Source organism: Gouania willdenowi, chromosome 9, assembly GCF_900634775.1.
Source record: "Gouania willdenowi chromosome 9, fGouWil2.1, whole genome shotgun sequence".
Classification (NCBI taxonomy): Eukaryota; Metazoa; Chordata; class Actinopteri; order Blenniiformes; family Gobiesocidae; genus Gouania; species Gouania willdenowi.
Window position 1 is genome coordinate 18,126,234 of NC_041052.1, and position 14,222 is coordinate 18,140,455.

A 14,222-nucleotide genomic window follows, 5' to 3' on the forward strand; every position below is an offset into this window, starting at 1 on the left:
GAGCCTCCTGTTGGACAGAAGGTGCTGTAAGGAGGAGCAGATTTGAAGTATCTGGGTTAGAGCAAATGGTAGAGGAAATACCACATTGTGCTAAAGTGATGTTCAAAAGGAAATGGATAGATCTTTTTTTTACCTTGTCTGCACATGCTGTCGAAGGTCAACACTACAAGAAGTGAAAGCTTTTTAAGACAACAATGCATGTTTTGTTATTGCAAATAAATACATTAATTTATTTTATTGCATACTTGTGACCATCACCAGCCCTCCCTAAGGAAAGGTGAGAAACACTTTATTTAAGGGAGAAAATAAAAAGAGAGGGCAGTGTTACACCTAGGTGAGGGGGAAGGGAACAGAGAGGAGGGAGTCAGGGTAGGACAATCTAAGGGGTGGGGAAGAGTTGACTGTTAAGGTGAGAGTGAAATGTGATGTTGTGCATATTGTGCTTACTGGAAATGGATATATCAACAACTTTTGTTACTCATTGGTAACACCAGAGGTAGTCATGTGATGCCATCTTCATATCAAATATATGCAAAGAGAAAGTAGAGGGAGTTCCCCCAGTGTAACAACACATGCTGTGTGGTTATTTTGTCCTAATGGTCCCCCTTATGCAGCAGTCATTTGGTCATTAGACTTCACACTGACAAAGCCTACCAGCATTAAACACCATCGCAGCGATCACATCAAGTGGCTTAATGCAACTGGTGAGTAGGGTAGGTATGTGGTTTTCACTGTGGCTGCCCACTCTGTTATTAGGGCAGACCTGACCTGTGATTAAAGGCTGCTCCAGCAAAAGTAAAACCTGCAATCTGGTCTCATGAAACACAGATGTCTCACAAGTGATCAGTGGAAAAACTACGAGGCCTTGGCCTCTCGGCAAGGGTCTCGCTGGGATTTTACGGGATTTCAAGGTTCGTTTTGGAAAGGAAATGCATCCAGCTCTTCCTGATGTCCTGGACTCAAGAGATACTTGAGATACTTTTTTTTTTGTCAAGGCTTAATTGATAAAAGTATGACAATTTCAACCTGATCATAAAAATTACATTTAACAAATTGACTTCAACACTTTCCTTCAAAATGGTAGAGATAATCAAAGAAGAGGCCATTAGAGAACAAATATGAAAAAGATTGCTTAAAATGTATAGGATTTTTTTTGTTTGTCACAACTTTCATTTGGCAATAGTTTTAGTGATGAATTACATGTTGCAAATCTATAAATAATTGGGATTATCACATTCTTACTCTGCTTTTATAGATCAATCGCAAGGACTTTGGATACAAATGATATATATATATCTTACCCTCCCTCGTGGGGTTGGAAGCTTAGGCCTGGGAGTTTAGTATGGAACATGCACGTTATCAGCTCTCTGAACAAACAAAATATGAATCATAGTTTGTATTACTCTAACAAATCCATTAAGCCACAAATAACATACAGTAACAGCTCACTTAATATAAGAAATGAAGATCAATTCTGAAGAAACATGAGTAATTTCTGAGTACACTATAGATTTATTTAAAAGGACTGTGTAATATTATTCAGTCATTTTCCAAGATGTGAAATTACTTCAGTTTCCACCCACACCACATTGCTTTCTACTGCAGTGTGCACAGAGCAAAGGGTTCAGACTGTGTCAAGCATTTCTTTGCTGTATACTTTCTTGAAACCAACCCCATTCCCATAGATTCCCTCAAGCTTCTAAAAGACTGTGATACTATTCCTTTTGTTTAACTTAGTGGTGGGCTGGCAGGCTGTCCCATAACTAAAAAGGCAACGAATAAATAAATGTGAGGAGAGCACAATCTTAAGTCCCCTCAAAGTAGGGATTCATGCCAGATTAACCACCGCAAATTTGGCATCATGAACAATACTGTCTAGATCTCAGACTGAAGCCCCATGTATCCAAGGAATTTGTATAGGGCTGTGGTTCCCAAGGGATAAAGCCTTTTGGAACAAGAGCAAAAAAATTCTGACAGAAGTGGGTTTGAAAGTTATATTCTTTATTTCAAACTGCTTTGTGGAAAAAGGTACATGGTGAGAAGATACATAAATACCTTCATCTTTTTGTTCATGCTTAAGTGTGTACAATTACACAAATTTGACAGACATTTCCATGTTCATCATGATACTCACATATTATCTGCAGTAAGTGTCATATATCAGTGCTCAAGTTTAAAAAACAAACAAAAACAAATGTTAAATTGATATTGAGAGGATAAATTGAGCCTTCAATTTAAAGCATATAATTCAATGAGATAAAATGCATTAAATTCTACTGTAAGATGGATGATTAAATTGTGGGTATCCAGTGGTTCCCCCAAAATCCTCCTTGCAGATGTTTAGGTGTTAAATCTTTTCTTTTGCCTTTGTTTTGGATGCTAGAGTAAAATTGTGTTTACGTTCATGGAAACCAAAAAAAAAAAAAACATGGAACAGAAAACTGCAGTTTATTTAATCAATAAAGGAAAACTATAATTAAAAAATTGCTATAAAGAAATCTTTTGAATGCATCAGAACAGTGAAAACCAAAAAATGAGGAAAACCTAAAATTGTCTTTAAAATATAAATTGGAAATTAATGTGTGTGTTTTTTTTCAAAGGGGTTAAATAAAATATTGGTCTTCTTGGAATTTTATCAAAATATCCAACTGACTTACTGCAGTATATCTACATTACTTTTGGTTAATTGTCATGTTTTTGAGTCTCTACTAAGTTGCAGGTCTTTCACTGATTTAATGAATGATAAAATAAAATCTCACATTGTTATGCTATAAACACATTTCTCAAGCAGCATTTATCTTCTGCATATTAGCAGAATTGCTATTAATGTTGAACTTCACACATTTAACCATTTCACGGAAGACAAACCAAACTTAGATGTTGTCCATTAAGTTTTTGTCTTTGTCATATTACTCGAGCACCATCACCCTTTACCCAACAGCTTGTGTGAAATCAATGAATGCAAGGCTAGAAAAAAAAAAGAAGAAAAAACAATAATTCATTGCAAATGGGGGTAAGATGTGCAGTACTTGTACTTGTTTTAGCGTAATCACAGCTTCAGAAATGTAATCAAATCATGCTAGTTAGGATCAGGTTCATTGTGGCTATTGCTGGATGTGGTTGTTGCTGCTCTTTGGTGGTTATGGCCTCACTACGTCTATCTATCCCCTCACTGAGCTTATTTGTAGCAATAGACGCCGTAGGACTTCTGGGTCTTATCTGGGAAATCAATAAAGCGCACGGCGGGTCCTGTGGGGCTGCAGTTCTTGCTTGGTCTTGAAATAGGGTAACGGACGCTTCCATCAGCCAACCAGCCACCATCGCAGCGATTGTAGCCTGCGAACTTCCAGGCAGCATACATCTGGCCCACCTTGGCAATCTGTGCATTGTCATCCAAGCAAGCCTGCACAGCCTCATCATAGGTCAGTCGGTCAGGCTGGTTGAGCCAATAGAAACGACCTGAAAAGCAGCCAATCAGATATTTTACCATTGATAATAATCAATAAAATATCATTAATTAAATGTAAAACAGACAGAGAATACATTACTCACCAGTGAGTGCAGTGGCAAAGCAGAAGACATCATAGAGTTCCCGATGCTTGTCCCTTCGTCCGTAGCTTACGAGTCGAGGCTTGTTATTGGCGCCACCACAAGCCTCCCTGGGTTTGGAAATGGGATATTGCACGGTGCTATCATTCAGCCAACCAGCATTGCACCAGTCCAGCCCACCCTTCCAGGCTTCGAAGAGCTGATCGAAGGTAGCAACCACTGCACCCTGACCCTGACAGGCCAACACAGCATCGTTGAAATTCAGGCTGTAGCGGGTCTTACTCGGTGAGTATGGGAACACAACGCCTGAGTATGCACAGGACAAGGAAATGTCACGTTTTTAAATGGTACAAACCTAAAAAATTAATTGGAAATATTTAACTTGGAAATCACTGTGGTTAAAATGAAACCTAGCTTTTTTGTTGGAACCTAATTTTAATATAACCTGGACCAACAACACACGTCCCCCCCCCCCCAAAGTGCAGCTTTGAAGTGCTTTCCAAAGATCCTTTGATGGTAGATTTCTACTGAGTTTGTTCAGCAATAGGACAATAGATTTTTGTCAATTTGCAAGGAAGTGTGAGCACTTTAGTGCTTAAAAACAAAATAAAAAAGGTCTCAAACTGTTTTCCTGACTTACAAAGAAAATGTTTAATCTCTGTCTTCATTGGTGAAGCAGGTTGTGTCTCTTGACTTTCTGGGAATGCTTGGGTGGTCTCAGTCCTTTTTTGGAAACGTTTCTTTACCGACAGACAATATGTTTATCTCTATATTTGTTTAGACAGATTGGACAGACTTTGAGGTGCGGCAGTATGCAGCGCGTTGGACGTGTTCGCCGGAGGCTTTTCTGAATCATTAATTTTGTGCCTACGTGCCCCTCTGCACAAAGGGAAGGATCATCTTGTGCAAACTTTGTTATGTCCTGCTGCATTAAAGACCAAAGCATCAACTTCATAAAGATAATCAGTAAAAACCAACTCAGGAGAGTTTTGGGGCTGCTTATAATGAAGACTTCATTATAAATATGCAGAATGCCAAACTAACTTAAACTCACTGCCTTCTTTGTGCTGAGGGTTGCGTTGGTTAATCACGTTTGTTTCTGAATGTGTAAATTTAGGTTTCCAACCAGGAATTTTAATTATTCATTCTCTTAGTTTGAAGACTTAATAGTAAGACCTTTAAGTAAGTGAATTGTAGCTTTATCTAAATCACAGAGAGACGCAGCAAAGTTTTGGATATGCAATCATTCAAAAATCTAAATTTACTTTTTTTTTTTAAACAATGTTAAGTAAAAAGATTGTTTGACAATATTGAACTTCTATCCTGACTGATTCAGAACAGCTGGTTGTTACAAGCAGCACTAACGGTCTGTTCTTGAAGTTCCCTTCACCATAAATTGAAGACACATGAAAGTTTTTAACAAAACCAGTGCAGAGAAATGCGGTTGACTGATGACTCTGCTCTTTTAACAGGATATGGAGAACAGAATGAGAAACAAAAGTGGTATATTTAGGAGCCCTTTCTGAAAATGTGTAAAGAAAAGAAATATAAAACAATATTTACCGGTGGGGAGACCCTCATCTGCCACCTCCAAGGTGACTTCTTGCAATACATCATCCATCCCGTTAGTGATCTCACAGCGGTATTTTCCTGTGTCATTCTTGGAGACGTCAGTTATTGTAAGAGAAGCATCATCAGTGTCGTTAGTTTCTTGCAAAAAGACACGGTTCTTGAAGCTTCCATAAGATATCGTATGAATTCCCAATGAACTTATCACATCTTCGTTCAGGGCTTCATCATCGGCTACTTTGTACCATTTGACTCGGGTACCAAACGAGGTGCTGTCTGAAGTCAGATGCCTACAGGGTAGGGTAACATTGGCACCTGGGTCGGCGAAAATCTTAACTAGAAGAGAAAAAGGAACATGCTATAACTCTCTGTTCTTAATCCAGTATTATGTTTTAGCCAATATGTAGTTCAGTGGGTAGCTAGTGTGTGTTAAAGTAAAAAAGTCTTCTTTCAGATGAGGACCAATAATTTTCATCATAGTTTCATTGTCAACCACAAAAATACATTAAACCAACCAAAAAGTAACTAAACCCCCAAAACACTTTTTTTCTGCTGAATACAAATGTATTTGGCTATGAAGTAGTGCTGTTGATTGATCCTGGTTCCAATTTAGTAAAACTATTTCAATTTGGCATATTTAGTTGAGTGACTGCCTTCTATAGGTTGAAACCCGGCTACTACTTGATTTTTGCTATTCTCGGAGAACAAGATCATGTGACGTTTTAGGGACCATCTTGCGACACAAACAAGCACTGTAAGCCCCGCCCCTTTAAAGAAAAACTAGCACCTGTGGGCTCTACAATCTGTGGTGTGTAGGTTGGATTGAGAGAAGAGTGAATAGAGAGGTATATTGAGTATTGAGTAGCTGGTTAACATAGCAGAGATTGTTCATTGGAGATTTGATAGTATAGAATGTCTTAACTTCTCCAGGAGCCCCGCCCATAATTAGTCATTTTTTGAATTTGGGCGTTAGCTAGTGTGAAAGGGCGGAACATTAGTTATTAGCTAATCAGTAATAAGAAAAAAGAAAAATCAAGCTGATATAATTATATTATGATATACAAACCAATGTTAATCCTATGCTTTCTGTGTAGTATTTCTGTTTAATGACCTCACACTGGCTAAAAACAGCAGGCAAGCTGTTCCTCAGCATGGGATCCCAACAGTTCCCTGACCTCCGGGTTAAGACCTCACAGGAAATGCTTACTTTTAAGGACTTCTGTGTCAGGTAAAAATAAACAACACATCAGGACAGCGTCAACATTATCTCCAAGTTGTCTAGCCTCAATTCTTTCAGATAGGACTATCTGCTGAATGGGACTCCCCATCAGTAGCTGTTGGGTTGAAACCAAGATTAGTATTTAAACAGAGCTGCACGGTGTCACTTTTATTTTCTTACCACATACTGTGAAGAAAATATCTGTGCATAAATCAGCCTGCCTCTGATTTCTGGCAGCAGTGATAAGGTTGAGGTGCCTCACTTTGAGCAGCCACACCAGAATGGTTACTGGAACACTGCATCACTGGCCCGCCAAACGTTTCCCACATGGATAATACAGGAAATAAAAGGAGCTACTGGCTGGCTGCCTTCTGCTAGGATTAACCCATAACCTACTCACCACACACACACACACACACACACGATTGAATTCTAATCAAATCCATACACAAACTGAGAGAATACCCGCACTGTCTGCTACACAAGGTTATAATTAGCAGAGGCAATGCTGACAGACCTAATCTGCACTGCAGTTTTACCAGATTGATTTACCTCATTTCAGTTCATACAACCACACCCTACATCCACCACTCTGATACTTGTATGTAATTCATAAGATCCTTGCACTTTCAGATGTTTGCCAAGTATGGCAAAATCCTAAAAAAAATAAATAAATAAATAAAAAAAGGCTATTGGTGAGACTTCTCTATCCTTGTCAGTGAGAAATGACTCACAGCTCCTCCATGCCTCATAAAATCTCTGCATGGGTAGCAGTTGCATCAAGGGTAATTTAAACTGAAGCAATCCAGACTGAAGAAAGTGCACATCAAAAGTTTTGGCAGAGTTAAAGGTGTTGGTGACGTTAACAATGGCCTGTAAGATGTGATGTCAATAAACAATTGGATTTGCAAGTATCCAAATTTTGAGTAAAATAGAGTGTGAAGAATATGAGCCTCCTGGTTTGTTTTACACCAAGATGAAAACCACCCAGTGGATGTGGTTTGTTAATCTGAAACGTGACACGCAGGAGCATCTGCAGCAGATTGAGTCACTGCCGCAGAGCAAATCTAATCGTGAAAATAGTGCTTTAAAGTGTTACTCTATACCAAGTATCTTACAGAGCACTTAATGAAAGTATAATAAAGATCTCTCCTTTTGTAATTCAGCCATGTTAAAGGTAAGTCCACATTATTTTCTGTTCCCACAGTTAGCAGCCGACACATGTCCCACAAGACACTGTGGCCCCGGCCATATGAGGCACACTGCACTCATAAACCAAAGGCTGTTAGACAAGCACAGCCTTTGGTGGAAAGAAAAAGGCTTTTCAGGCACATCCTGAGAATAAGTCAAATTAAGGCTTGTGAATGATGGGGCTAAGTTTTTACAAAGGGCTGAAACAAAATGTGGATTTAAGTGTGCTGTCTGCATAGGTTTATCAAACATGGAAAAAACTCAATGAACATGTGTGTGTATGACAATAAAAAGAGCTTGGCAGCTGCAGCCAAGAACTACTGCCATTTTATTACCACAATGCTTTTTCACTCTGTAAAAGGCTGAATTAGCTAATGATTGCAGCCATCTGCTTGTTCACAGCACCAAACACCAAATTCAAAACTTTCAGCGATTCTGGCCTATACCCAGTGTCCAAGATATTTTCAAAGTAAAACAGCCTAAATGTGGTGTTAAACTCCTGAGGCCTGTTAGTTATTGAATAACCAAAGAGCAACAGCTTTCTTTACTCTGAAAGGAAGCAGAACATAGTCTGCATGTCAATAACAGTGCAGCCCCACAGTGTGCCACACCAACAGATACAGCAGCCAAGTAAGAGATGCCTCAGAGCATCCCTTTACAGCTTTGCTCTCCTCTGCTGATCGTCCGCCTGTGTCTACATGGAGAAAGGATTAACAAGCACAGCTGGGCCAACTCCTACACACTAATTCCAATAAACTGTTATGTGCATTCTGCTGGAGCAAGCATAAACAAAGGGTGTGTATATGTGTGGGTGTGTGTAAACGTGCAAAGTATACGTCCACAAGAGCTTACACACATGCAGTCCTAAGGTCCCAATACAATAACCTGTTGGACTTCACTGGAGATGGATTGGCACCAAATATGTTTCTAATAATGCCTCATCACATCTTTGAACATAAACACATTTTCAACTCAGACCTCAGCCCATTCCCAGCCGAGCCCCCTTTCCCACCCAGCCTTAGCAATGAGGCCAAGCCCCAGTAGCCAGCAACCACAGAAAGCATTATACTTAACATACCATTACCTCACAGGGAAAGGCAGAGTCATTTGGCTGCTGTTCAGTTCAGCTCTATACGTTTGGCTCCGAGTCATTATTCTTAACTTCGGCCTTGTCAGGCTGCCTGTAACTGTGGCTGGTGTCCAAAAAGCTCCCATAGCCAGAGTGAGTCAGAAGGTGCAAGGACAGACAACGCCCCAAGGACAGACAGAGAGCCCAGCGCTCATATAGCTGATCAAATATACTCAATGGGAGAGTGACAGAGCTGGACTCACTCAAGGAAATGTGTCTACAAAGTGCAGACGGTGAGGTCATTTATGTACACAAAGATACATATGTGCACACACCTCTGACATCACAGAGGCACACTGAAGAAACTTTATGTTTGGTTAAAATAATACAATCTTCTCCCAAACCACTCCCAACAGATGAGACATTTCATCTGCTCTTAGAAGTGAGAAGGCTGAGATAACTCTGACCTGACATTCACTGAGTCAGCTCGCACAGCTGCTGAGAGCACATTATATAATATTGTTCAATGCATATCACATTTGGAGTTTCTATATAGTGAACCCCTCTAACATTTTTTTGACAGACGCTGTAGAATGTGCGTAATTATAGTCTTTTTTTTTTGTACCATCACCTCACAGTGACATCCTGAATGCTGGAATGAATACAGTCTCCACACCATGTTCTGTAAGCAGCAAACATTTAAAAACAGTCTCTAGACTGAGAAAGAAATACTGGCAATTTTCATCCTCTAAGTGAAATATCCCCCCACCCCCAAAAAAAAAAAATCCTTACTTGCCCATTTTTAGTCATTGAGGCATGTGTGACACATTGTAGGATTACACCCTGTGGTATTAGTAGTGTCGCCATCATTCAGAAGCTGAGCCGCAAACCTTTGTGAATGGCAGGGTCATTTGTTCAGCAGCTAGTTTGTGCTGTGCGGTCAATGAGTTAATGGTGACACACACAGTGCGTTGCCCCAGAGACAACTTTTTCACCCAATGCTAGTCTAGCCCTGTTATACAAGAATGTGCAATAGTAGGCTCACACTTACGCAGGTCTTTTAAAATCTCATTAGTGGTTGACACAAATGCATTCAACAAAAAAAAAAAAAAACATCTTCACAAATAGAGATTATTAAATATCAATGTTAATGTGCATCATTTTAAACTTACCAGTCACTTGGAAGGGGGCTTGCGTCACTTGACTGTATGCACTGCCAGCCAGGGTCAGTGAGATCATTGTGATGAAGAGCAGACTCACCATTTTCTCTTTTTTTACCACAAAGAGCTTTTCTCAATAAAAATATGAATATCAAAATGATCAATAAAAGCAAGTTCACCGATGTATTGATGGAATTAATATCTAAAGAGAGCTGAGAGTTAGCTATTCTCCTGCCTTTGACTTCACTTCACCTAGCTGTCCCTCTTTCTGTTGTCTTTGTGTAGCAGGCGCCTGTGGTGCTACTGGAACGATTGGGCTCTTAAGAGGTCCAGACAAGTGCCTTTTATTGTAACCAAGCCTGGTTGAGACCACTCCTCCTCATTCAGCCCATCACCATGCATAGCCCTATACCAGCACCCCATTGCCACATTAATTTATGGAAAATCCCCCTCCTCCTTTTCTATAAGAAAGAGAAAGGGAAAAAATGAATTCTGCATTGTAAACCTACCGATAATTTGGGCTTTTTCATAATAATGAAAACTAATGTTGCTGGCTATAATCCTTAAGAGACAGGACATTTTATTTGAGTGTTATCAATTTTCTATAATGAAGTGTTAATAAAAAACTAATTAGTGGTAAATTATGTTACACATAGCATTGCATTCTGATAGTATTGCATCTTAAACTGCAGCTTTTCTTCCCTTTTGTGTGTGAAATGCACACCCCTTAATACAACTCAATTTATAATAAAGAAGGAGGCCTAGTCAGCAATCCAGTTACTAAACTGAATTTTACCCAGTTTTGTCTGATGCTGCAATAGAAGAAACCTGAGTCCAGAGCAGGCAGAGAAGCTGGAGGGATGTGGATTACGTGTGGTCCCCCAACATGTTTTCTCAGGCGTTCCGATGATCTTTTAAAGATGGTAAGGCTGGGAGAATCGAGCAACGTGCAGCAGATGCTGCTCTGGATTTCTCCCAGTTATTACAGCTGGAACAGATAGATCTCTCTTGCCCAGAAATAATTTCTTTAGGCAGAGCAGTCTTGACAGCATTGTACATGGCATTGATTGGATCCTTCTGTGGGCAGTTGTGAGCAAAAAAAAAAAAAAAAAAAATTCCCCTCCCCCCTGCAAAGAGCTATTACATAAGATTTAGAAAAGCCTAAAACAGTGAAATTATGATGGAACATGTCCTTGGTGTGAGGACTCAGAAACACTACTATTTGAACCTAAATGTTCAAACTATAATATGTGGGGCACACTAAGAATATCAAAGCCAGTCCTTGTTGTAGCAGCTTTGCTCTTGATGGCAAAATAGTTGTATAAGTGAGCGTTTCCCTTCCTCCAAGCAATAGATCATGTGTGAGAACACTGTAGTCTGGCACACACGTGTGTGTGAAAGAGCTAGCTCGTTTGCTGCAATATACCTATTCAGTGCTCTTTAACAAAAGAATTAAAATAAGAAAAGGAGGTTGTAGAATTGGTGAATTGCTTGCAAACTGGAGGTGTAAAAGAAACAAGAACAATCAACAGTCTTCTTCAGCTTTGCAAAGGGCTTCAATCCATTATTATCCTTTCAAAGGGCCCTCTCAAAGCTACAAACATTTGCATATAGTCCAAATAATTACATTTGAAGGAACTTGGCAGGTCATGTAAGAACAACAGTGGGCCACCGGCTGGGAGAAGGCGTCCATGTGGGATTCTAGCTTAGCTTCATCCTTCCGTTTGTTTTTTCGAAGAAATGTGAGTAATCAAATATTACATCATTTCGCTGATTACATGGAGAGAAACATACATTACAAGCACTACAAACAAGGTTTGACCGATGGGAAAGGAGGGTTCGTCTTATAACTATAAAAAAAAAAAAAACCTGGGAAAACAGACACGTCTATTTATCTTGATAATTCTTCTTCTTTGGTTTATTCCCTCTTTACTGTTTTTCTTTGTTCTGTTTTAGCCGTTAATCTGCAGCCAAAGCTGGACATGCACAGCAGCCATAAAAAAATATCATCCAAGAGAGAGCCTCGACTGTCTTGCATCATGTAACTGTAGTAAAAAGAAAATCTGATGACTTGGCAGAAAAAGATCTGGTAGATACAGTCTGAATATGAAACACATCTAGTTCAGTAAAATAGTAAAAATATTAAGTTATAATTTTATCTCTACAAAAGAGACAGAGTCATTGCCATGATTTATCATAGCAAAATTGAGACATACGACACAACCTAGATATGGATCAGATGTGGACAGTAAATCTTGTGACATGGACAGATGTATGAGATTATGTGGAAATAGATACATATGTGTTAACTCCTGAGAGGATGACGAGGTGGGGTACCAGCCCAGAGGTTTCTGTAAGAGTCTGCTGTGTAAGATCAGGTCTCAGGGCTATGAACACTTTCACAGCTGACTCTCTGCAGGCTCAGCTTCCAGCATTCAGCCTGGCTGTGGAGTCATCCGTAACATATAGCAGCTCTCTGAGTTTTGGCCACTCAAAGCAAAAGGGTGTATAACATTTGAAAAGTGATCATCAGGACCTTTGGGAGAGACTGAGGTAATCTTTGCTTTAATGCAGGACAAAAAAGGTCAAAGCTGAACAAGCATGTGTTATCCCATGTTACACATGTGCACATTAGCCAGAGCCTAACATGTGTTTCTCATTACCTATACTCATACAACACGTGATCAAAGTTGGAAACTTCTGTGATGATGGCGTCGGGAAGACTGTGGAGCGAATTCACTGAGATCTGAAGTAAATTCAGTTGCTTCTCTAAATCCGTTAGTGACGCAGTTTCCTCACCTGCTGCGCGGATTCACTAAGTTTGCAGCATTGATTAGTGCACGTGCAGAACTTGTGCTGACCGCCTTTATATAAATGAGCATTTTGTATGTGTTGTGGTGAACATGAAGGGTGCGCTGAAGCAACAATAACAATGTGAAGCAGCAGAATTGGAGGTGTAAGTAGAGGAAACGACAAAAAAAAAAATGGATGAATTACAGCCAATAAATAGATAGATATTCTTTATTGAATCCGCAGTGGAGAAATGTGCGTGGATGTGACTGTGAGTGATAGATGGGTGCGTGTGTGCAGCTGATCGCGTGTGTGAGACAGTGACCCGTGGAGGGGACACGGATGCATATTCAGCTTTTTTCTCACACACACACACACACACACACACACACACACACACACACACACACACACACACACACACACACACACACACACACACACACACACACACACACACACACACACACACACACACAACTGGAGCCTTTTTTCATCTCTGTGGTCTAAATTCATGCGCACCAGTCCATTGAACACGTAATCAAACGTGTACCCTGCGCCTGCACGTCTAACATTACATCTACATTTTCCATAGACTTAGAATGGGTACACGGGCACAATGCACAAGTCACGTCCGCATCTGTGTTTGATGTGCCTTAACACGTTAACACGTTTGCAGACGCCACACTTTAAAGTGCATGCACACATATGCCACACGTGGATGACATCTAACAAACATAAATATATTAGTCACACGTAGAAGCAGGTGTGGCGTGAGTGAAGCTACAGTGGTCAGGCGCGCTTCACTATTGAGCAGCGTCTGCGTGACATGTAAACACTTAGAAAAAATTGCTCGGAGCTTGGCAGGCACGCGCGTGCAGGTCAGTAATCTTGTGTGTGTTGAGTATGGGGATGGATATGTAGAATACAATGGATACCGCAGACGATGCTAGATAGTAAGTGCACCAGACCACTTTAACTTCACTCACGTCACACCTGCCACTACACCTAACTACTTTAATTAGGTAAGTTTAGTGTAAGTAAAGGCAGGCAGGCAGGCACATGTGCAATGGACTGGTGCACATTGAAGGTAGGGTAGGCGTTTATAAAAAGCTAGCATGATTTTGAATGTAGCCTCCCCGACGGCTCCGCCTTTACCCCCCTTTAGAATAGATCCACCCCACATACGCTGCGTTTTCTGTCAACATTTACTGCAGCGATGATCACTGCGTGTGTGTTTGCACCTGCTTATCAGTTGTGGTATTTACTGGTACTAAAACTATCACCGCAAACAGTTCCAGATTTCATTAATTGCATTGCTCCCCCCGGCATAAATGTATTTGCATTGGGAGATCTACCTACTATGAATATTCATTTGGGGGAAATGCGCTGAATGGATTGAGGGCGCATTGGGAAGAGCAGCGGCACTCCTGATTCCCTGGGCTTTGTACTCCTTATTAGGGCGTGAAGTGACGTTTGCACATGTTTTAATACCACTAAACCTTAGTGGCTCCATCCCTGTGTGTGCACTCTTAGTAACAGAGATGAAGCAAACAACTGGAACTTTAAAAGGTCTGGGTGGGAAGAGAAAACCAATGTGGTGAATGCATGCTTATGTGAGCAAAGCAGCACTGAAGCCAGACAGCTGGAGTGTCACGTTCACATTCACCCAGTA

At 40.4% G+C, this 14,222-nt stretch overlaps 1 protein-coding gene across 1 annotated transcript; it reads right to left on the reverse strand.

Annotated features, from left to right (window-relative positions):
• Positions 1-1,980: 1,980 nt before the first annotated feature.
• Positions 1,981-10,088, reverse strand: LOC114470333 (hyaluronan and proteoglycan link protein 1-like). The gene is made up of 4 exons (XM_028458487.1): positions 9,770-10,088; positions 5,113-5,454; positions 3,553-3,855; positions 1,981-3,459 (listed from the first exon to the last, which is right to left on the reverse strand). Exons 1-4 carry the CDS (start codon positions 9,858-9,860, stop codon positions 3,179-3,181), a joined length of 1,017 nt encoding a protein of 338 aa, XP_028314288.1. The 5' UTR covers positions 9,861-10,088; the 3' UTR covers positions 1,981-3,178.
• Positions 10,089-14,222: the final 4,134 nt, after the last annotated feature.

Coding starts and splice junctions, on each gene's coding strand:
- LOC114470333 (XM_028458487.1), bottom strand. CDS start 9,860: ATGGTGAGTCTGCTCTTCATCACAATGATCTCACTGACCCTGGCTGGC. Junction 5,455..9,769: donor AGCCCCCTTCCAAGTGACTG/GTAAGTTTAAAA, acceptor TTTCTCTTCTAG/TTAAGATTTTCGCCGACCCA. Junction 3,856..5,112: donor AGATGAGGGTCTCCCCACCG/GTAAATATTGTT, acceptor GTGCATACTCAG/GCGTTGTGTTCCCATACTCA.